The sequence below is a fragment of the Meles meles genome, chromosome 7 (assembly GCF_922984935.1).
Source record: "Meles meles chromosome 7, mMelMel3.1 paternal haplotype, whole genome shotgun sequence".
Taxonomy (NCBI): Eukaryota; Metazoa; Chordata; class Mammalia; order Carnivora; family Mustelidae; genus Meles; species Meles meles.
This window is the reverse complement of record NC_060072.1, coordinates 225241-247454: the sequence shown is the minus strand read 5'-3', so window position 1 is coordinate 247454 and position 22214 is coordinate 225241. Positions and strand designations below refer to the sequence as shown.

Sequence of the window (22214 nt, the reverse complement as noted above, 5' to 3'; positions counted from 1 at the left end):
GAACCAAGGGAGAGGAGTACCCAGCTCTTGCCTTGGGAATCCTGACTGGGGTACCCAAGAAGCTGGATAACTTGGTCCTGTTATGGGGGCTGATGGGGAGGAGGAACCTAAGTTCTGTTATGGGGTTGAGAAGCCTGGGGGGGGGGGGGTTCTGCCTTTGGGGACTCTGTCTAGGCCAGGCTTGAAATTAGAAACTGCCTGTGGGTTGCGGACCTCTTTGAGGTCAGAGTTCTGGTCTGGAGAGGAGGCATCTTCTAACCTTGCAGTCCACAGGCACCTAGGGCGGGTAAGAAGACCTGGCTGACCTTGTCGCCCACTCGCCCTGTGGAATAGTTCTCTGTGAGCTGCTGCCCAGACTTGGTCAGGGCCTGGGTCAGCGCCACTGTCTTCTCCAGACCCATGCCTTGCAGTGGCACGGCCATTAGCATCGCCCCGAGGCATAGGATACTGTGGTGTAATCAACACGACGGGGGTGTTCCCAAAGCAGTGGGTTATCCTGGGGTCACTGACAGTGGTGGGGCCCCAGGGGCAGGCGGTCTCTGGGGCGGGTCTTGGGGTCACAGGCGTCCAGAATTTCCCGCGCACCTATTTGCGCGCCCTGCGCGCTCCCGTCCACAGCGCGGACCAAGCCCCAGATGGCCCTCCAGTTGAGGCGGCCTGTCTGGTTCAGGCGGATCCGCTCCGGGAGTTGCCCGGGGTCTGGCGGGGGGCCTGGAGGGCCCTGACTCCCTGTGGCCCCATCGCTCCGGGCCTGCGGGGTGCGAGACAGGTGGCACCTGCCACCGTCCTGCGTCCGTGTCTCTGCGGCAGGTGCACTTGTTCCGACGGGATCCGGTGTCTCCCTTTCGTGTCCAACCCCCTGTCCCGTGTCTGTGTTGCCCAAGTGCTTGTCTCCGTGTCTGGCTCCCACTTCTCGGCCTCCCAACTTGGCCCCGGCCTGGACATGTCCCGGACGGTGGCCGTCGCCCGCCCTGCTTTAGATTCGCCCCGTCTGGCCGAGGGCCTCCGGAAGACGGCGGGTGGGCGGTGCCGCCTAGACAGGCGGGGCTCTGGGCCAATGGCTGCCTGGGGGGGCGGGACGCCCCGGCTGTCGTCTGCCCCGGCCAATCACGAAGGCCCGCGGCCGCGAGACTTCTGGGACTTCCCAGGCCGGCGGGCGCGCGGCAGTCTGGGGCCCCGTGGGCACGAGCGTCCCTACGCGCATGCCCCGTGTCCCGACGCGCCTGCTCCCCGCCCCGCGCGCCCGCGGCGAACACAGAGGGGCGGACACGCTGCTGGTTCGGGAAGCTTTAAGCAAACGTCTGTCGGGCCGCGCCCTCCCGGCCGGTCAGTCGTCTGCCTTGGTCGGGACCCGAGCCAGGTAGTCCGAGTGCCGGATCCCGAAGCTCCAGCCGCGGGGCTTCCGGGGCTGCGGGACCAGGAGACGTCGCTGACCCCGCGGTGCCACCCGTCCGGCCCCGCGCGGGGACCCCCAGGACCCTGACCCTCCTCCCCCGCCTCTGACCCTGGACCCGGGCTTCCAGACCACCTGGTCCACGTTGTAGGCTGCGGGCCCGGGATTCAGGGTGTTATCTTGGGGGAGCGAAGTCCGCGCCAGCATGGAGAACTGGGGGGCCCGAGGCTTGTAGATCCCAGTGTTCACCGCGTGGTAGGCGCAGGGGCCCGGGGTCTGTGGGGGGCGGCAGGGGCGCTGGGTCCGGCCTCCGCTCCGCGCTGGCCACTGGCCCTCACCTCCTGCTTCGTGCCCCTGTGGCCTGCCCCGCCGACCCCCTCGCTACAGCCCGCCTGGCAGCCCCGCCCCACCTTGCTGAGGTCCTCGAAGAAACTGCCCACCGCGCTGCGGCCGTAGAGGGAGTAAGTGGGGGCCGAGACTTTACCGATGACGCGCGGACCCAAGAGCGAGGGCACAGTGTAGGTCCCAGGGCCTGGGGAGGAGCCAGCGACGGGTGGGTCTAGGGGTCCGTCTCCGCGGACAGGCCGGGGTCTCCCCCACGCAGCCGGCAGAGCAGTCGCCGGTCGGGGATGGGAAGGTCCGCGGGGCTGGAATGGGCCTTTCGGCCTCACCTGGCGTCTGCTGCTTCGCGTGGGCGCCCCAGTTTCGGGGAGCGATGGTGTGCCGAGGCGCACTGGGGTACGTCGCGTTCCCGGCTCGCTCGGGGAAGTACCTGCCTGCGGGGCGGACGGGGGTGTGGGCCGGAACCGGGTTGGGGGCCTGAGGCGAGGGTGACTCCGAGCCACGATTTGTCAAAGCCTGGTGGGGCCCGGAGTCCTTCCGCGATGCGGGTGCGGGGGCAGCGAGTTTGGAGTAGTGGGGTACGCGAGGGCGGCTCGGGGCTCAGGCGGGGGATTCCCGGGTGGGCCTTTCTGGAGGCGGCGCGGCGTTGGGGAGACCGGGGTCCCAGGGGTCCTGACCCGGTCCGGGAGTGAGGAGGGGCGCTGCGTGGCGGGGGCGGCCGTAGATGGAGTAGGCGGGGGTGCCCTCGCGGCCGCGCACGGTTATGTGCGCAGGAACCAGGTGGCCGGGCCCTGGGCCGCAGGAAGTCTGCTGCGTGGGGAGGCGCGCGCCGAAGGAGAAGGCCGGGGCGCGGGGCCGCGACGGGTCGTGCAGGACGTAGCCTGCGGGAGCGACCCAGCATCACTGTGGGGCCCCCGCCGCTGGCCCGCCCTGGGCACAGCCCGCCGTCCCCCGAGGACACCACCCGCCCCAGCCGCCCTGCAGCCCAGGCACGGCGCCCGCCTCCCGGCACAGACCTCACTGGCCCCGTCTGTCTACACCCGCCCGACGCCGTACCGGTGTTCGGTGGCAGCATGTATTTGGGCCCCGGGCCTCTGTAGAGCGCTGCGATGGGGCCGCGGGGCCGGTGGGGCCGCCAAGGGCCGACCCAGACTTCCGAGCCCATAGCGCGCAGGGGTGGGGTGCGCTCACGACCTGCGGTACCTGTGGGCAGAAGGTGGCGGCCCCGGCCCCTCCACCCACCAGGCCCGCGGCTGCTCGGCTGCGGCTCCTCGATCCGGGGGCGGGGCCCATCCGGTATCCCAGGAGCCGCGGAAACACACCGAGCTTCCCGGCCCTGCGGGGGCGGGCGGGGGAGGCCTAGCTCTCACCGCGGCCCCCGGAACGAGTCAGTAGGGGTGTGTGGGCGCGCAAAGTTGGGTCTCAATCCTGCGGGAAAGGAATTCCCTGGGGTTTTGGGGGGCCGGGATGTTTTAGGGGCATGGGGTCACGGACACCAAGGTGAGGGGTCGGGGTCGCAACCCCGGTGCCCGGAGGGGGCCCCAAAGTTGATGCACTAACCTGTTTTTGTGGCTCCCGGCCGGGAAGGCGAGGTGGGGTGCCTGGATTCCCGCCCCTGCCCAGCCCAACTCCCAGACCCCATTGTGTCCAGATCTTGCCTCCTGGCAACGGGAACTGTCCTCCCCTTACCCCAACCTGGCTCCGCCCAATCCCCCCGCCCCCGCCCCCGCGGTGGACCCGGCTTCTCCTCAGAGTCCTTAGCACTCGCTGGAGCCCTGCAGGCGGGGCCTTGGATCGGAGCGCTGGGGCCACCCTTCCCCAGGCGCCAGTACACCCATTCCGGAACGGACGGATCTGCAGGGGGAAAATGTGTGTATATATATATTTTTCACGTGTATGAATTGTGAAGTGAAATGAAATATATGAATATTTCTCATATATGTGAGAAAAAATATATATGAGAATTAAGGAAAAAAGTAGTACAAACAGCAAGTTCAAGTGAATTGTTCCGTGTAGAGAGAGAACTTTGCATTTAAGCCCACGGAATATTTGCAGAAATAGTCTGGGCCATAAAACAAAACTGAAGACAAACATACGAATTGCATAAAGAGACGTAGGGCACATATTTAATCAAACTTCAAAGTAATTCTTTTTAAAAAAGATTTTATTTATATATTTATTTATTTGAGGTGGGGGGGACTTGCGCGCTCGCACATCTGCGAGCAGGGGGAGGGGCAGAGGAAGGGACAGAATCTCAGGCGGGCTCTGCCCTGAGCCTGGGGACGGAGGTGGGGCTCCATCCCTCCACCCCAAGATCATGCCTGATCCAAACCAAGAGTCCCATGCTGAACCACGGAGCCTCCCAGGTGCCCCTAAAGTCCAAAATAAATCTAAGCAAACAGTAAAATATTTTTTAAAAGGTAAAAACGTAAATACCAAGATAATGACAAGTTCTCTTACAAACAACCGGATCAAAGAGAAAGTCAAATGTGAAGTTGCACATTGTATGTGAAACTCACAAGGACAGGTCCCTCATATCCAGCTCTGCAGGACACAGCTTAAGCTGCGTTCGGAAGAAAACATACACCCTTTAATACATTATTGATGAAAAAAAATTAAGTATAAAGAAACTTATTTATCTTAGAAACAGGAAAAAGAACAATCAAGTAAACTAAAAGAACATCCATTCTCTCAAGCTTTGCCGCTCGCCTGCTCCTGGGAGAGGAATGAGATGAGGAGTGCCCAGGGGTTTGTGGAAATTCTGGTCTTTGCCAAGGGAGCTCTGAGCCCAGTGCCGCGGGGAATGAGAACCAAGAATGGGCATTGCTGGGAGCACAGATCTGGGCCCTCCAAGGGGACCTGAGGGCGGTAGAGGGCACATTGTGTGTGGAGAATTTTAATGCAGTGAGCCAGAGTTGATCAGCTTTCTGTTATCCCGGGAGACCAGCAATTCCGAAGGGTCCAAGATAAAACACTCCTCCACAAATCTTCTGTTGGTCCAGTTTTAAATGATACTGTGGTTAGTGTTGAACTTTAGCAGGGTATATGTTTCAAATTAGCATTTTTTATTACTCACCCTTTAGGAAGCATTGTATTCTGTATGGATATTAATTCAGACTCACTATAAGGTTTTCTTAGGAGCCTAAGTGCCTCATGGATGGGCATTGTGAATGGCTTTTAGAGTGTAAGGGGTAGTTAGTGTCCTCTCCCAGGGATAACTCATATTTCCCTCTTTTAAGCCTTAGGTTTGAGATAAGCAATGACACCAGAGTGACTGTAACAAGAGAGAAACTTCGGGTTTCTCACTTCTGTAATTCTGTGACCGTTTGGAGTTTTTATTTGTGTTTAAGATTTAAAAGCTGTAATAATTTTGTCTGGTTGGTGCAAACTTTATTTCATATGTGAAATATCTTTCTAGAAATTGCTAATCTTAATTGCTTATCAAAGTAAAGAATGAGTCAGTAATTACTGCTGACTGTTAGGGGATCGTTACGGAGAAGCGTGTTGCAGATAGCAGGGCTGTTGACCAAAGCTCCACGCTGGGATCAGATGCACTGGGTCTGTCTGCCTGGATGGGGCATCCATGGGGTGCGCTGTGCTGTGGGCTCCTGGGGGCTCCTGGCAGCTTGGCCATCGAGGGTCAGCATTTTAGTGGGAGTTGGCACCTGAACGGGCAGTCCCAGAGCCGGTGCCCGCCCCTGTGCCCCAGGACTCCGCCTGGACTCGGTCACCAGGTGGAGCAGCAGCTCTGACAGAGAAGGACGAGCTCCTGGAATGTGGGCAGAAGGTGAGGACTGGCAGGACTGCATGCTGGGGCTAGTGGGCGGTGAGAGGACATGGTTTTCCAGCCAATGAATGTTTTATTTCACTCCTCCCATGGAAGTAGCTTGATTTCTACCCAAGATACAAGCATGGTGCGTCCTGCCCTAAGGAAAAAGCCAGCCTACGCAGAAAGACCCTTGGCCAGGAGCAGACGCCCGTTGATGCTTGTCCTGTTCCAGAATGGGCTCGTCTTTTGTTCATGGTTCTATGCCTGCCCCAGGCCAGCGGGGACAGGGCTTCCTGTACAAGGACGGCGTGAAGTCACGCAGTGCTCACTCACACTCAGGCCGGTCCTGCAGCTTTAAGACCTACCGTGACCAGGTACTATGAACGCCACTGAATAAACCTTCCTACGGTTCCCCAGATGCTTCTTCAGGATGAACTTCCTGTGTGGAATTGCAGGATTAAGGGAGTAGACGTGTTGTGATTCAGCCTGTGTTGCCTCATGGCCCTCCTCAGAGGTTCAGACCCCGAGAGTGCTGGTCAGTGAGAGAGAGCCCGAGTCTCTTTTGGTCACTGTTTTGTCCCTAGTGGGTCATAAATATTTGGTGAATAAATAAATGAATTTACACTTCCTTCAGTGTATTATGAGTGTTTCTATTTCTGTATACCCTCACCAGTGAAAGTTAAGAACAGCCTTTTAAGTGATAATATCCAAATATGTTTATTGGGCGTGTGTTATACGTCAGGCACTATTCTGAGAACGAATTTGCTGGTATTTATTTAACCCTCACTGGGAAGCTTGGAATCAAGTATTATTATTTATTCCAGTTTCACGCATAAGGAAACAGACCTGAGGGCTACATGCAGAGAAGGTGAGATTCAAATCCAGACTCTGGCTCTCACTCTAGACCCTTCAAGAATCACTGTGCCACATGTGCCACATGTGCCACAGTGACACATGAAAATAAGGTCTTATTTTGTTGAGATTTGCATTACATTGGTTCTTAGGAAGAATGAACATAATGCATATATTTATTGGCAAATTGCCTGTTAGTGTGTTTTTGTCAGTTTTTCTGTTTGTGTCTTCATATATTTCTTACTGACTTGTAAGACATTTAAAAAAAAAAAAAAAGATTTTATTTGGGGGGCACCCCGGGAGGGGGCTCAGTTAAACGTCCAACTTCCGATTTTGTCTGAGTTCATGATCTCAGGCTCATGAGATCGAGCCCTGCATGGGGCTCTGTGGTCAGAAGGGAGTCTGCTGGAGAGTCCCTCTCCTCCCCCCGCCTCCCCTCTAAAATAAATAAATCATTAAAAAATTTTTAAGTAATCTGTACACCCAGTGTGGGGCTCAAACTCATGGTCCTGAGATCCAGAGTCACACGCTGTACTGGCTGAGCCGGCCCGGCGTCCGGGATGACTTTGTTACGAATGTTAAGTTTTGGGGCCGTATGTCTTCCAAGTTTGTTATTTTTCCTTCAGGTTTGTTGTTGGCAATTTTTTTTAAGATTTTATTTATTTATTTGACAGACAGAGATCACAAGCAGGCAGAGAGGCAGGCAGAGAGAGAAGGGGAAGCAGGCTCCCCGCTGAGCAGAGAGCCCGATGCGGGACTCGATTCCAGGACCCTGAGATCACGACCTGAACTGAGCCACCCAGGTGCCCCTCTTGTTGGTAATTTTTGTTGTACAGGAGAATGACATGTTTCTACAGTTCCATACGTCAGACGTTTCTCTCCGGGCTTCTAGCTCTATGGCACAAAGAGAGCACCGTCGTCGTGTTTCCTTGAGTGTGCACACTCACACACGTGTACACACAGCCCTCTGATTTTAAATTCATCATTTGGAATTTATTCTGTGTGTAGAATGAAGGAGGAATATACTTGATTCTCCCCTCTTCTAGTACCATTTATCAAACGAAAAAGATCAATTCCCAGGTTGTTTCTGGGCTCTACCTTCCTGCCGAGTCCCGCACCAAAGCTGTAATGTTTTATTATGGCTTTCTGTTGCCTTTTGATTTCTGATAGGGCAAGTCCCTTCTCTTTAGCTTCCTTTCCAAAATTACTTGGATAATTTGAGGCACTTTTTTTCTGGGTGAATTTGTCAATCAGTTGAAATTGACTGGAGTTGCATTGACCGTGAACTTACTTTGGGGAGGATGGGCTGGGCTATGGTTTCGAGTTTCCAGTTTAGGAACAGGTTATATTTCCGTAGGTCCAGGTTGGGTCTGCTGTGATGGGGAGAGGGTGGTTGGAGGAACCGTTCGGGAGGTAAAGCCGACCTGCGCTGGGAATACACTGGTCATCAGAGACGAAGGGAAAGTGAGGGTTGCGCGTTGCTTTTTGGCTGGATGGACCGAGCCGTGTGCCAGCCGTCACTCTATCTCCTTCCTGCCCTAAACCCCACTGGTCTGCTCTACCCTGACCCTGGAGGGGCCCCACACATGGCCTCCCTTTGGCTAGCAGGCGTGGTGCTGGGTTTTGTCCATAGAGGGTGCTGGACGGACGCAACCAGGACTGGCCTAGAGAAGGGCCTGCATCCCGTGTGCTGGGGTGCGGCGGGTTGGTGCGGTGGCCGGGGTCCAATGGCAGGAGGCTGTCACCGGAGCAGCCGTCCTAGGCAGCTGCTTCCTGCTTGCCTCCTCTCAAGTTTCTCCACGGCGTGGCAGCTCAGACTCGCCCCTCCAGGCCTGGTCACTTGTGGAAGCACAGCCCGGAGGCCGGGCGTCCGGCTCTTCCCGGTCCGGCTCTTCTCTCCTTCAGCCCTGCGGACAGATGCGGAGCCTGGACCAGCGCGGGTGTTGGTCCACTTGTACACGGATTTTCTTTCTCGATGGATACAGTACAGTATTATAAATGTATTTTCTTTTTAAAAAAAGATTTATTCATTCATTTTAGAGGTGGGGGAGGGGCAGAGGGCGAGGGAGAGAAGCAGACTCCCACCGAGTGCAGAGCTGGAGGTGGGGCTCGGTCCCAGGACCCTGGGCTCAGGAGCCGAAGGCAGACACTCAACCGACCGAGCCACCCAGGCGCCGCCGTTGCGATGTTCTTGATGACGCCTCTGGCTGGATTGTGAGATCACTTGTTCATGTCGTCGGTGAGGCTTCCCTTCTGGTCAGCCGTAGGCTGTTAATAGTGCAGTGGGGGGGTCCGCAGTTATATGTGGGTTTTTGACAGTGTGAGGCGAGCTCGGCTCCCCATCCGCTCCATGCTCAGGGGCCGCCGCGGCAGTGACCGCTGTGCCCGCTGCCCTCACAGCCCCTGCAGCGGTCTTCTGCTCACTTCCGTGGGCCCTCCTTTCCTAGTTAACAATTTTTTCCTTTTTAATTTTTAAATTAGAAAAAATTTTAAAAATATTTATTTATCAGAGAGAGAGAGAAGGAACACAAGTAGGGGAGGGGCAGAGGCAGAGGGAGAAGCAGCTCCCCACTGAGCAGGAAGGCCCATTCGGGACTCGGTCCCAGGACCCTGGGATCATGACTGGAGCCGAAGGCAGAGGCTTCATGACTGAGCCGCCCAGGCGTCCCAACAGTCCGTAAATCTCTCTGTGTGCATTTTTTTTTCCGGCTCACATTTCTGGTGGTTCTGACTCTTCTGAGGGACCCGGGTTCACGGGTGCGCAGCTGTCATCTGCTGAGCTGGAGATGGCGGTGAGCAGGGCAGTGTGATGCCTCAGTCAGGGCTCAGTGCAGAAAACAAGCCGCTGTGAAGTTTTGGAGGCAGATGTGGATTTATTACAGGGAGCATGGCAAGGCCATCAGATGGGCTGGTGGTGTAGGAACCGCGAGGTGGCCCCTCGAGTTTGAGAGACTAGGATAGCTGGGAATGGGAGACCAGGAACCCGGGGCCTCGATATTTGTCCCCTGCCAGCCCCCTGATGCCCCATTTTGGCAGCCCTGTCTGTGGTTCCCTCATGGGGAGGTTTCAGCAACTCTATTTGATGTAGGAAAGACGTTAGGGTTCAAAGCCAATGGCCAAGAAAATTCTTGAAACGTCTTTGGTGTGAGAAGGTGGTTTTATTAAAGCACGGGGACGGGACTCAAGGGCAGGAGGAGTGGGGTCATGGCTCGTGGCCCATTATATGCTTTCAAGTTGGGAGGAGGTCAGGGAAAGCCTAAATCTCTAAGGAATTCTGGAAGCAAAGTTTCCAGGATCTTGAGGGGGCTAGCTGGTGTTGGAAAAAGGTCATTTTTTACCCTCTGATAAAACCTGAGTCATGAGACCCTTCAGCTGTCTATCGGTGGGTCATATGCTTGGGGGATGATTGCGAACACGTAAATAAATAGATAAAGGAGGTTTCCAGAGGCATTTTTATATGTTAAAGTAGGCTTACAGGATCCTGGGGAGGGGGATCGGGCTAGGGTTACCTCTTGCCCTTAGCAAAGTATTATCATCGAGGCAGCTGAGTCCCTAGAATAAGGTCACTCTGCCTGTTTCAAGGACTTTCAATGGGCTGTAGGTAGTAAGGAAATTTAATAATTTCTCTTCTGCCTTTGTTTCCCACATCACACTCAGAAGTCCCATGTAAGGGAGTCTGAAAAATGTAGTGTTTCGTTTTTTAGTTCTCAAACACAGGAGAACGAGTGGAAGCAGCTGACGAGCACGGAGGCTGAGTGCAGTCAACCATGCCCCGATGCCGTGGAAAATCGAGAGTCCGGATCTGAGCATCGAGGCTCCCAGTCGCACACCGAGTGAATGTGTTAAGTGGGTAAAGCACACACACCGGGGGCTCAGCGGGGACGTCGAGGTGGACACGGGCAGCGTTTCCGCCGGAGCCCTGCACGGAGGGCCTCTCCGCCTCGTCTCCCACCTGCTGTTTTCTGCGGCTGCTTTCATGGCCGCAGAGCAGAGACCATGCGACCTGCAAAGGCGAAAGTCGTTCTTACCTGGGTCTTTACAAAAATAGGCACCGTAGACCCTGGACTTGACGTGGACGTGGGTGAGGCAGGACGAAAGGAGCACTGCCTCCCTGGGTGCGGCCGGCGGCCGGGCTGGAGATGGCAGAAGTGAGTCCTCGGGAGGTAATTCGGAAGAAGTGACAGTCTCGGGCTCCGCTGTAAGGCCACGTCTCGGCTAACAATTCCGAGAGCCATCGGGTGGTGGGACCTCTGGCGAGCACACTTCTCGAGGTTCAAGAGTCCTCCTGGGTGACGGTCATGTCAGCGGAACCGTGTTATGCCCTCCAGGGCGGGAGCCTGTCGGATCACAGGAAGACGTCCCCACACAATTACGCTCACACCAGCTCCCGCACGAGCACCTTCTGTGGTTGTGAAAAGGGCCGCTCGCATGGGCGTCACTTAGATCTGCACCTTGGCCCCCAGCGCAGCCTCTTTTTATGTCCCCTGGGCCATCGAGCTGTGCTGCCCCATGGGGCATCATTCGTGTGGAGCAGGGACCACACGATGGTCATTGTCATCTGCAAGGCTTGGGAGGGACCTGGTGCAAGGCCTGGCCAGGCCCACGACAGCCTTGCGGCCCACGTTTGGCTGCAAAGAAGAGGAGGGACCAGCAACCCGTGAGGGGGTCACGGCGGCCAGAGGGTTCATGTTGGTGGACGTTGAGGGAGGCCATTTCTTGAAACTGATGATGTGGGACGTCGAGGAAAACGGCTGAACTCTCGAATCAAGAAGCAGCAAGAGCGCGGAGACCCCGGCCCTGGGAAGCGGCTGCTCAGACGGCCCGGGGGCGCACACGTCGTCGCGAGCCGGGTTCGAGCTCTCAGCATCAGGACCTCAGTGGACAGCAGACGGTCGTAGCCGCAACGTGAGCGGGAGGCCTGGGACACCACCTAGAAGGAGCCTCCCAAAGCGCAGGGACAACCGAGAGAGGAGATTGTGAGGAAGAAAGATGAGCAACTGGGGGCAGAGGCGCCGCGGGTGTAGGTGCCCCAAGTTCCTGCACCGAGACCCGAGCCGCGTCTGCTCAGCCGAGGCTTGAGTCCCGCCAGCGAGGCGCTCCCCGAAGCCCAGGCCGGACGACCATCCATTTCTCCTTCTTTCTTTTTAATGTCCGCGCAGGCCCTCTGCCCACTTCGACTCTGAGATAAAGATGTCCTAGGGCGCCCGGCTGGCGTGGGTCATACGGTGCCTGAGCTCAGGGTCTCAGTTCACGTCCCTCGTTGCGAGTAGAGATTGCTTCAAAAGATACCCCTCAAGCTTCTAGGAAGAAAACCCCAGTTAACCCACAAAAGGCAAAATCAGCCTGGCCCCAGGTGCGTTGTTTTCAACACTGGGAGCCAGAGGACGGGGATAGCCGCAGGTCGCTGCGGGAAGGGTCACAGCCAGGACCCCGTGGCTCCGCGGGAACAGCCCTCACCTGTCCCGGCCTGGCCTGGTGCTGGGGACGGGGTGCCAGGAGTCGGGGCAGAGCATCTGGGGGAGGGAAACAGTAGGAAGATTGCAAGCCAACGGCAAATGCACCAGAAGCAGACCTCAGCATGGGAGCAAACAGAAATACCGTTGAGCGAGGAACCTCTCCATCCGTTCACACGTGGCGGAAGTGAGACACAGAGACAGAGATGGAGAGAGACAGAGAGAGACAAAGAGATGGAGAGACAGAGAGGGAGAGAGGGGAGGGGTGGGAGGGAGAAAGGTTCTAATGAAGTTTAAACTATTTTGGCAGAACAGATGCTTGGGAGACGTAAAATCCCTCCAAATTTCTCATGGGGATCGGGAGACGCGGAGAGGAAAGGGACAGAGAAATCATCCTAGAGGTTTTGTCTTGTGGAGGGATCTTGTTGGGGGAACGTACTAGACATCTTGTTTCTCACTGGTGGTGGAATCGTGAGTGTCTGAATGAAGAGGGCAGGGAAGGAAAGTGTGTGGCAGTAGCGTAGAGGCGTATTGGAGAGTTTCAGATGAAAAAGCCAGAAAATGGGAAGAATATCAAAACCAAACTGAAAACCCCATCCCCCACCCCCTGGGGAAGGGGAGGAGAGGAAAAACACTGTAAAAATTGGAAACAAAATGCACAAGCAGGGGGAGGGAGAAGGAGGCTTCCCACCAAGCAGGGAGTCTGATGCGGGGCCCATTCCAGGGCTCTGGGGTCATGACCCCAGCAAAGGCAGCCCCTTAACGACTGAGCCGCCCAGGCGCCTCAGGGAGGCGTTTTTTGCTTTTTTTCTTTTTTTTTACAGATTCTATTTATTTATTTGACAAAGAGAGACATCGAGAGTGGGAACATAAGCAGGGGGAGCAGGAGAGGGCGAAGCAGACTCCCCACCAAGCAGGGAGCCAGATGTGGGGCTTGATCCCAGGATCCTGGGATCATGACCTGAGTAGAAGGCAGACGCTTAATGACTGAACCCCCCCAGCGCCCCGGGAAGGTTTTGATTACAGATTCCATTTGTTGTTATAGGTCTGTTGAGATTCTCCATGTCTTCTGAGTCTGTTTTGGTAGTTTGTGTGTTTTTAGGAATTTGTCCATTTCATCTAGGTTATCTAACTTGGTGGTGGACGGTGGGTCACAGTATTCTCTTATAACCCTTTTCTTGCCTGTAGGGTTGGTAGTAACGTTCTCACTTTCACTTCTGATTTTAATTTTTTGTGTCTTCTTCCTTTTTTCTTCATCTAGCTAAAGGCTTGTCAATTTTGTTGATCTCTGCAAAGAACCAATTTTGGTTTCATTGATTCTATTGTTTCTCTTTTTAATTCCAAATAATGAAGACACAAGAACTTATGGGTGTTTTATAAAGTCAGTGTTTGCTTGGATTATTCCCAGGCTCGTCATGTGTGTTGGTCTTGCTCATCGTTCCTTCCGACATTCCATGTTCTTTGATCTCGTAGGATTTTCTTTGTGCCTAAACCACAAAGGTAGTTTAGTATTGACTTCACTGAAGACTCTCTGTGTGTCTGGAAAGGTCTTTGCTTTGCCTTCACTCTTGAAAGGTAGGTCTTCTAGCGGTCGGACTTGAGATTGGGAGTTACTTTGTTTCAGCACATTGAAAATTCCATTAAATTATCTGTTGGCCTCTGGTTTTTCGTCATGGAGAAGTCACCTGAAGGCTGTTGCTCCTCTGGAGGCGATCCGTCTTTTTCGGGGGTTTGTCTTCAGATTTTCCGTCTGTTGTCCGTCCTTCAGTGTTTCCCTCTGGTCTTTCTTGGTATGAACTTCCTTTTATTTCTCCTGCTTGACATTCATTGCGTCTTTGGAATCTCTGAATTGCCTTTCATCCATTGTTATCTTTATGACATTAAGTTTTCCAATCACTAAGTGTGGTAAATGTCTACATCAATTTAGAGTTTAAAAAAAATTTTAACTTACATAGGAAGCAAATTTAGCAACTGATTTCAAGATTTAGATATGGGGCGCCTGTGGGGCTCAGCAGGTGAAGCCTCTGCCTTCAGCTCAGGTCATGATCCCGGGGTCCTGGCATGGAGCCCCGCATCAGGCTCTCTGCTCAGTGGGGAGCCTGCTTCTCCCTCTCCCTCTGCCTGCTGCTCCCCTTGCTTGTGCTCTCTCTCTATCTCTCTATCAAGTAAATAAATAAAATCTTCAAAAACTTTAGATATATATATTCTCCCCTTTGGAATAAGAGGTGACTTTCACTATGCTGTATCTCTTTCTTCTCTCTCCCTTCTCATACTTTGTCCACATTTTAAATATTATGCCTTGGGCATCTGGGTGGTTTAGTCGGTTAAGTGTCTTTGGCTCAGGTCATGATTCCAGGGTCCTGGGCTCGAGCTCCTATTGGGCTCCCAGCTCCTTGGGGGGCCTGCTTCTCCCCCTCCCTCTGCTGCTCCCCCTGCTTACGTGTGCACGCTCTCAAGCACACGTTTTCTCTCTCTGTCGAATAAATAAATAAAGTCTTTAAAAAAATATGCCTGTTATTATGCCTCTTCTATTATGGCTCTCCATAATAGTATTAAACTTCATAGCCACATTATTAATAATTATTGAGGTAAGTTTCCCAATACCACATCTTTTTTTAAAAAAAAAGATTTAATTAATTGATTTGTTGGACAGACAGAGATCACAGGTAGGCAGAGAGGCGGGCAGAGAGAGAGGAGGAAGCAGGCTCCCCGCCGAGCACAGAGCCCGATGCGGGGCTTGATCCCAGGACCCTGGGATCAGGACCTGAGCTGAAGGCAGAGGTTTAACCCACTGAGCCACTCAGGCGCCCCCGCCCAATGCCACATCTTAAAGTCATGTGCATGTTTTCATCCTTCCCATATTGTTGAATGCTTACATTTTAGCTTTTTCCATTTTAAATCACATTGTATTATTTGTTTGTTTTTAAATAACATTTTCCTTTTTTGCATGAATTTTTCCCATGTCAGATGAATCCCTTAAGAGGCAGTTCCTGTGGGACGTGGTGATTAAATCTGGGATTTATATTTTCTAAGCCTTAAACATTATTCTAGTCTTATTTATACATATATAAAAATACATGTATACTTTTCAGGATAGGATTATTATATTCTTTGTTTTAAAATATTTTGTTTTTTATAATTTCTGATTATGTAATATTTCCTGGTTTTAAGGATGACAGTCACGGAGAAAACCCTACATTTGGTGGGTTCGCTGCTCTGCTCTGGGAATTATGTCATCACGCCACTGTGCTCTCCTTGCACTGAGTGTTTCGGAGAGGGCACAGCGGTGGCCTGGGCACCAGCCAGCTTGTTCGGGCTCCATGAGCAGGCAGTACTGGGCTCTTCCGCGAGTGGCTGCGGGGGACCGGCCCGTCCGCGGATGCGCCTTCTCTTCCAGGCGCCCGGGGTGTGGACCGTGGGCTTCTGGTAGGCAGGAGACGCGCCCAGTGCTGTTCTGGGCTGTCTGAGGAAACAGAAGCCTCCGGTACTAGGCATGAGTCCCTCTCCATCCCTGCCTCAGCAGGGTGCCACTCGTGGTCCCATCGACCTCTTGGTTGTCTGTTTCTCACCTTGATGGTAACGTGGGCATTTGCGCTGTCTCTTGGCACAGCCGGAACAACTTCTGTTTCGCGGTTGGTCTAGATGATGTCACGTTCCCTCACCTTTCCAGCAGTACTGGGAAGTTGGGAGGGCGAATCTCCCACAATTTAGGGAGGCAACATGTCCCCAGTCACCTTCCCGATAGGGAGTTTCTCCATGCTGCAGAGTTTTGCCCTCCCCCTGGATTTTGATAGAGGGAGGTGTTTTCTTTCCATAGAGGATGGGACTAGACCCTTCCTTGTGCCACCAAGACCCATCACAGTCCTTGACACCTTGTGAAATTGTTTGGGATGATTTCCTGTGCTTGGTTCTTCCCCACCATGGCACCCTAAGGTATCACTTGCTGGACACTTCTCCCGTTCTCTGACAGCAGCCCGGGGCTCTGCTAACAACAGGTGTTTTAAGAAGCCAGGTAGAAATGCCTTAGCGTGCGGCATGGCCTGTAAGGGGATGCAGGTCATCTCCAACTTCTCAAGGTCTTTGGACCCCAAATAACCAAGAGGCAGGCCCTGGGACTGGGACAGGAATAAGTGCGACCTGCCGCCAACTTGAAATCCACCTTAAGGGGCGGGCCCGCCTCCTGCCCTCCTGCTGTCATCTAATATGCTCAGGGGAGCTGGGAGGCCGCCAGGTGGGTGAGGAACCTGAGGTCCAGCAGAGCCCAGGCTGGGGGCCAGGGATGCTCCTTGGCCATCTCCTTATGAGTCAGGGAGAGGTCCTGTGTCCTAGAAAAAGTAATGAGTACATGTTGTGGGGGGTCTGCCTTTGTCCCAGAGACTCAGCTCGTCCTCATATCTGGGCCCCACTTGTCCTGAGACTTATTCCTGAGATCGGGTTAAGAGAGAAGTGCGCAGGGAAGAGCCGCAGCTCCTCCCCGAGAAACCACTCTGAGGGAGGCCAGACCCACACCCAGCGGCAGCGGCATCTACGCATTTACGCGCTGCCGGCGAGGGGGCTGGGTTCCAGTGAGGACGCCGGAGGGGCCTGATTTGGCTAAGATGAGGGAAGGCCAAGGGATGGGATGGGGTACCCGGAAGTCAGGCTGGTGACCAGCTGGCGTCAGAGGAGCGTCCCGGAGGGATCCCGGGGCTGGCTGAGGAGGTAACAGGGGTAAGAGCAGGCTGGGGTCAGGGCTTCCCGGGGGCACCACGAGAGGCATCTGAGTAGTCAAGATGGTCCACAGGGTGCAGGGAAGGCCCGGGAGGCTCTAGAAAGGGCAGGTGGGTTGTAATAAGCCAGACCAGTAAAGAGAGAACTACAACTTTTGGATTTTCTTTATTTTGTTCATTTTTTCCCTCTTGACAGCTTAGCAAATTCCTTCAGCAAACTCTAGCCCATCTCTGCTGAGCTCAGGGGAAGGGAAGTCCAGCGGCTGCTGGGAGAGGGGAGGTGGGGGCCCCTCTCAAGCCCCCTTCTGCGTCCGGGGAGAGAAGAGTGCGAGTCTCCAGTTCATGGCCGAGGTGACAGGAGGTCGCACTTTCTAAGACAGTGCTTCGTGTCGGACGAATGCCCTCCACGGTGTCCCCCAGGCTGAGGCCCTCCTGCAGGGCTGGCCCCTTGGGCTGTCGGCCTCTCCACCCCTCCCCCGCTGGCCCACAGTGGAACCGACTTCTTGGGTGTCTGGTAATTTCGTCAGGGCCGCGTCATGTTGCTCGAGCTGCAGATAACATCTCCCTGTGGGTGACACTTCCCTGCCAGAGCCCCCGGGGCTAGACCCAGGGTCGGAGCTGGAGTAATGGGGTGGAAGTCCCGGGGGTTGAGGGTCTTTGGGCAGAAGCAAGTTGGCTGGGGTCCGGAACAGTGGTAAGAGGCAGTGCCATTTGCCGCTGGGCCCCATGGGAAAGGAGAAGGGGCCGGGTGGGCCTGGAAAGGTCCCCGAGCTCCTGGAGCTCTTGGATATTATGTTGTCTCCGATAGCTCCACCGACAAACCCCCGTCCAGGGGCGGGCACAGAGACCCACCCCCTCCGAGGCCGGGCGGAGCCACTAGTCCCCCAGCCCAGGTCTACCTTAACTGGGCAGCTCTGTGGGCGGGGCGCGTCGCTGATGCCATCTGATGCCATCTGTGCGGACAGCAGCCCAGGCCGGACAGCGGACAGCGGACCGCCCTGCAGGCAGCACATACAGCCTCCAGCCTGCGGACCTGGCTCCCAGGCTGAGTCTGCCGCCCAGCGCCATGATCCAGGGCACCCTGGAGCCTGCTGGCCTCGGCTGGGGCTGGGACGGGGAGGATGACCGGGACGGCGCTGTCCTGACCCTGCTGGCGCTGGCTGTGGTGGCCGCCACAGCACTGGCCTTGCACTGGTTTGGCTCTGGGCAGGACCAGGAGGCAGCAGGACCCGCACCCACAAGCCCCGGGGCCCAGCCTTCTCAGGCGGGAGGAGCCAGGCCAGCCCTGCCCCTGAAGTCCAAGGTCAGTGGTGGTGTTGGACACAGCTCAGGGCAGGGGAAGTTAGACCCTCCGGGATGTGGCCAGAGGACTCCGGCTGCACCAGTGACCCAGGATCAGAAGCTCCGGGGAGCTGGAGGTCTGGCTGCCGCAGCTCGACCTCCACTCAAGACACCCGGCGAGGTGACTCTTGGAGGGACCTTGGGGCAGCAGAAAGGTCATGCCAGTGCAGGAGCCCCCCAAGGTCAAGGAAGGGAGCCTCTTGGGCCAGGCACTGCCCCCCTGGGTCAGAGCAAAGTAGGGGGGATACCTGGCCCCATCCTGATACGCTTCACCCCTCGGAGTCCTGGCAGAGAGACAGATGGACGAGCGAAGGCAGGAGGCGTCCAAGTCAAGGCGCCAACTCACCAGGGCCTGGTCCCCACCGCAGAACAGGACACCAGTCCCTGGCAACAAGGTGTAGGGCGACCTGCCTCACTAGAGACAGGCCCCCGCAGCCGGCGGGGGCAGGTGGACCTCAGCTCAGGAGATAGGAACCGCCACTTCCCACAGCCGGCCTCCCTGCACCTGGGCGCTGTGGTGAGTGTATGGGACACTGTGGACGCTGCCAGCAGCCTGGCCACGGGCTCTTGGAGGCCCCCTGCTCCCCGGGAGCTGCCTCCATCGCACGCCACACAGCTTGGACCCCCGGGCGAGGGCACAGAGAAGGGGAGCAGGGAGAGCAGCCTCCAACCAGTTCCCGCCCTAGCTCTGGAGAGCAGGGAGGCGCAGGGACCCCCGGCCGCCGTAGAAGGCTGGCCGTGGGAGAGGAAGGGTGTTCTGGTCACCAGGAGCACCAGCCAGGCCCCAGGCTCCACGGGGCCCTGGCCAGAGGGGTCTGGGTGTGGACACTCACTCTTGTCTCAAGGGCAGGGGACCACGGACCCCAATGACGCGGTAAAGGCTGGGGCTAATGGCTCTGGAGATGGCTCTTTCTTCCGCTCAGGATTGGGTGGGACAGAGCAGCAAGCAGGCCGCCGTGTCGGAGAAGCGGGAGAATCCCAGCGAGGCCAGGGGCGGCAGAGCAGTGAGCAGAAGGGAGGCGGTGGGGACAGAGGAAAGTCCGCAGACGCCACCGGAGGCGCCCCCGCCCCGAGTCCCTCAGCCACGCCCTCCCCACACGTCCCGAAGCCCCTTCCACCCTTGGCCTCCCCTCTGACAGCCCGTCCGCACGGAGGTCGCCTACATGTGGGCCCTACTCTTTCGGCCCCCTCTCCTTCAGACTCTTTGTGCCTCAGAGTTAGCCAGGGGCCTGCCGAGGACGAAGCTCTCAGTGCAGTGCGAGCCCCCGCCCCCGCCGCTGCCCCCGCCGCTGCCCCCGCCGCTGCCCCCGCCCCAATCCCAGCCCCCGCCTCCGCCTCCGCCCCCGCCCCCAGGAGTGGGTCAAGGCCTATGACACAGGAGCGCAGCGTGGCCCTCCTCAAGGACAAGCAGGAGGGACAAATCCCAACCGGCTGGGAAAACCTTATTTCCATGGTTCTGAGGAGTCACCCTTTGCCCAGGCAGGAGAGACCCCAGGGGAGAGCCCCAAAGGCGGCTCCCGAGAGCCCGAGAGATCCCGGCACCGGAGCCCGCTCTGAGCACGGAGAGTCTGGTTCTTCGCCTGAAGGGGCGGCCCCCAGCCTGGCGCTCAGGGGACCGGTCCCAGGGGCAGGCGCGGGGGGCCTGGCTGAGGCGGGGCGCGAGCAGCCCAAGGGGGCTCCCACCGCAGACCCTCGCTCGGGTCGGATCGGGGAGGCCGTCGAGGAGGAGCGAGAAGACCCTGCGCCGCCCGGGGCCCCGGCCCAGCCCCCCGAGCCGAAGCAGCCCGGCCCCGAGCCCTCGGCCCCTGGGAGGGGCGCCCCGCAGCGGGTCCCGCGGCCGCGGAGGCGCAGCGCGTGCGGGGTCGGCCAGGCCGCGCCGCGCAGACGCCCGGGGGAGGCTCGCGGGGAGCGGCGGGGCGCGGCGGGCAGCGGCGGGGCGTTCGCGGAAAAGCGGGAAGAAGCCGGAAAGCTCTCGGGGCTCCTGCCGCGGCCGGGGCGCCGGGGGGCGGCCCGGGGGTCGGCTTCGGCGGCCGCCCTGCCACCGCGGCTGGACCTGGGCAACTGCCTGGACGTCCTGGCCTTCGCCCGGCGGCACGGGGCGCCCGGCCTGGTGCGGGAGACCTACGCCCTGATGAGCGACAACCTGCTGCGCGTGCTGGGGGACCCGAGCCTCTACCGGCGGCTGAGCGGGGCGGACCGCGAGCGCATCCTGAGCCTTCGGACGGGCCGGGGCCGGGCGGTGCTGGGGGTCCTGGTGCTGCCCAGCCTGTACCAGGTGAGCCGCTCGGCGCTCGCCAGGGGCCCTTGCGGGGAGGAGGCTCCGGCTGCGGAGCCCGCGGCCCCGCCTCCCCGCCCGCACCTGCACGTGTTCAACCCGCGAGAAAACACCTGGCGGCCCCTGACGCAGGTGCCGGAGGAGGCCCCGCTGCGGGGCTGCGGCCTCTGCACCATGCACAACTACCTGTTCCTGGCCGGCGGCATCCGCGGCTCCGGCGCCAAGGCCGTCTGCTGCAACGAGGTCTTCTGCTACAACCCCCTGACCAACATCTGGAGCCAGGTGCGGCCCATGCAGCAGGCCCGCGCCCAGCTCAAGCTGGTGGCCCTGGACGGGCTGCTTTACGCCATCGGAGGCGAGTGCTTGTACAGCATGGAGCGCTATGACCCGCGCACGGACACCTGGACCTTGCGGGCGCCCCTGCCCGCAGGCACCTTCCCCGTGGCCCATGAGGCTGTGGCCTGTCGTGGGGACATCTACGTCACCGGGGGCCACCTCTTCTACCGCTTGCTGAGGTACAGCCCTGGGAGGGACGCGTGGGATGAGTGTCCCTACAGTGCCAGCCACCGGCGCTCCAGCGACATGGTGGCGCTGGGAGGCTTCCTCTACCGCTTCGACCTGCTGCGCGGCGTGGGCGCTGCCGTGATGCGCTACAACACGGTGACGGGCTCCTGGAGCCGGGCGGCCTCCTTGCCGCTGCCCGACCCTGCCCCACTCCACTGCACCACGCTGGGCAACACCATTTACTGCCTCAACCACCAGGTCACCGCCACCTTTACGGTCTCCGAGGGGACTGCCCAGTTCCAGGCCAGAGAGCTGCAGCCCTTTCCTCTGGGGAGTAAGGGGGTGCTCTGTCCATTCATCCTGACTCTGCCTGCCACGGACCCACTGCAGACTGCCCTCTGAGCTGCTGCTCTCCAGGGGGACCCTGGGGCTGGGAGTCCGGCAGCACGTGGGGCATGGACCCCACGTTTGGGATTCAGAACTTTCTGCCGTTGTTTCTGGGACTTTCCTTTTCTAAGACTCATGATTTCCCCCTTCTACATCCCAGACCCCGTGAAAAAGACTTCTCACCTGGGAGCCGAGGCTCTTTGCACCCGGGAGCTGGTTGCTGGTTGCTGGGCGTCCCGAGCCTTTTCCACCCTCCCCCACAGCATGTTGTCTCCTGCCTTTATGACTTAGCTCTTGCCCTCACACCTCAGTGGGCTCACATAGCCCCTCCTCCGGGATGGTCCTCCTCCTCTGGGCTCCAGGGCCAGGCTCCCTCTTGCGGCCCTGCACTGTCTGGAGAAGCATCTGTGGGTCTACTGTACTCTGACAGTCAGGGACTGAGGAGGTGTACTGAAGGACCAGGATTTGGCTGCGGAGGAGCTGAGTGACCGCTGAGTGGAGCAAGGAGGTGGCTAGAAATACAGTCACACTTCCTGTCTTTTGTCCCTAGGGCCCCAAGCTGGGCAAGGAGTCTATAAGGGAATGGGAAGGGGAAACAAGAAACAGAAAATCCTCAGGAAAATGTCCTTGCCCCAAGCCTTGGGAGCCTGGCTTGGCTCTTCCTGGGAACAGCTCTATAGCCTTCCTTCATCTGACTGGTCCCCAGAGGCCTAGAACCCTTGTCTATGAAATGGTCCTGCTGACTGCAGCCCCCTCCTGTGAGCCCAGCCCAGGCGGGGCCAGGACCACTTGGGCTCCTGCCCCTCTGTGGGGTCTCTCCCGCCTGCTCTGCCCCACTAGAAGCCAGCCTCGCTTCCCACCAACCCCCATTCTTGCGTGAGACCCAAGTTTCCCTGAGCTCCTTCTCTTATTAGCTGTGGACTTTGAAGAGACATCTAATTGCATTCTTCTCATCTGTGAAATAGGGATAACGAACATGTTACTCAGGAGAGTTGTGAGAACCTAAGGTCCCATAGGTGAGCACCCAGCACAGTGCCCAGAAGGCATAAATGATGTTCCCCTTTGCCTCTTTTGGAATCCATCAGAGGAAGGTAAATAAATCTGCCTGAATACTGCTGCCTGTCCCACGCTCTGACCTGGTTTGTCCCTCTCTGGCCCCGTTTTGGCTTTTTATTCTATGCTTGGTGCT

General features: G+C 57.4%; 2 protein-coding genes across 3 annotated transcripts; one reads left to right on the top strand and one right to left on the bottom strand.

The window, feature by feature from the left end:
* Window positions 1–1303: 1303 nt before the first annotated feature.
* Window positions 1304–3925, bottom strand: ODF3B (outer dense fiber of sperm tails 3B). Of its 2 annotated transcripts, XM_046013747.1 has the most exons (6): window positions 2792–3925; window positions 2413–2616; window positions 2065–2169; window positions 1804–1925; window positions 1529–1669; window positions 1304–1408 (listed from the first exon to the last, which is right to left on the bottom strand). In XM_046013747.1, the coding sequence occupies exons 1-6, from the start codon at window positions 2898–2900 to the stop codon at window positions 1328–1330; spliced, it is 762 nt and encodes a 253-aa protein (XP_045869703.1). In that variant the 5' UTR covers window positions 2901–3925; the 3' UTR covers window positions 1304–1327. The 2 variants fall into 2 exon arrangements, with proteins under 2 accessions (XP_045869703.1, XP_045869704.1); XM_046013748.1 differs by having other exon boundaries at window positions 1327–1669.
* Window positions 3926–17584: 13659 nt separating this feature from the next.
* KLHDC7B (kelch domain containing 7B) lies at window positions 17585–21117 on the top strand. The gene has a single exon (XM_046010900.1). It carries the CDS (start codon window positions 17585–17587, stop codon window positions 21038–21040), a length of 3456 nt encoding a protein of 1151 aa, XP_045866856.1. The 3' UTR covers window positions 21041–21117.
* The last annotated feature ends 1097 nt before the right edge of the window (window positions 21118–22214 follow it).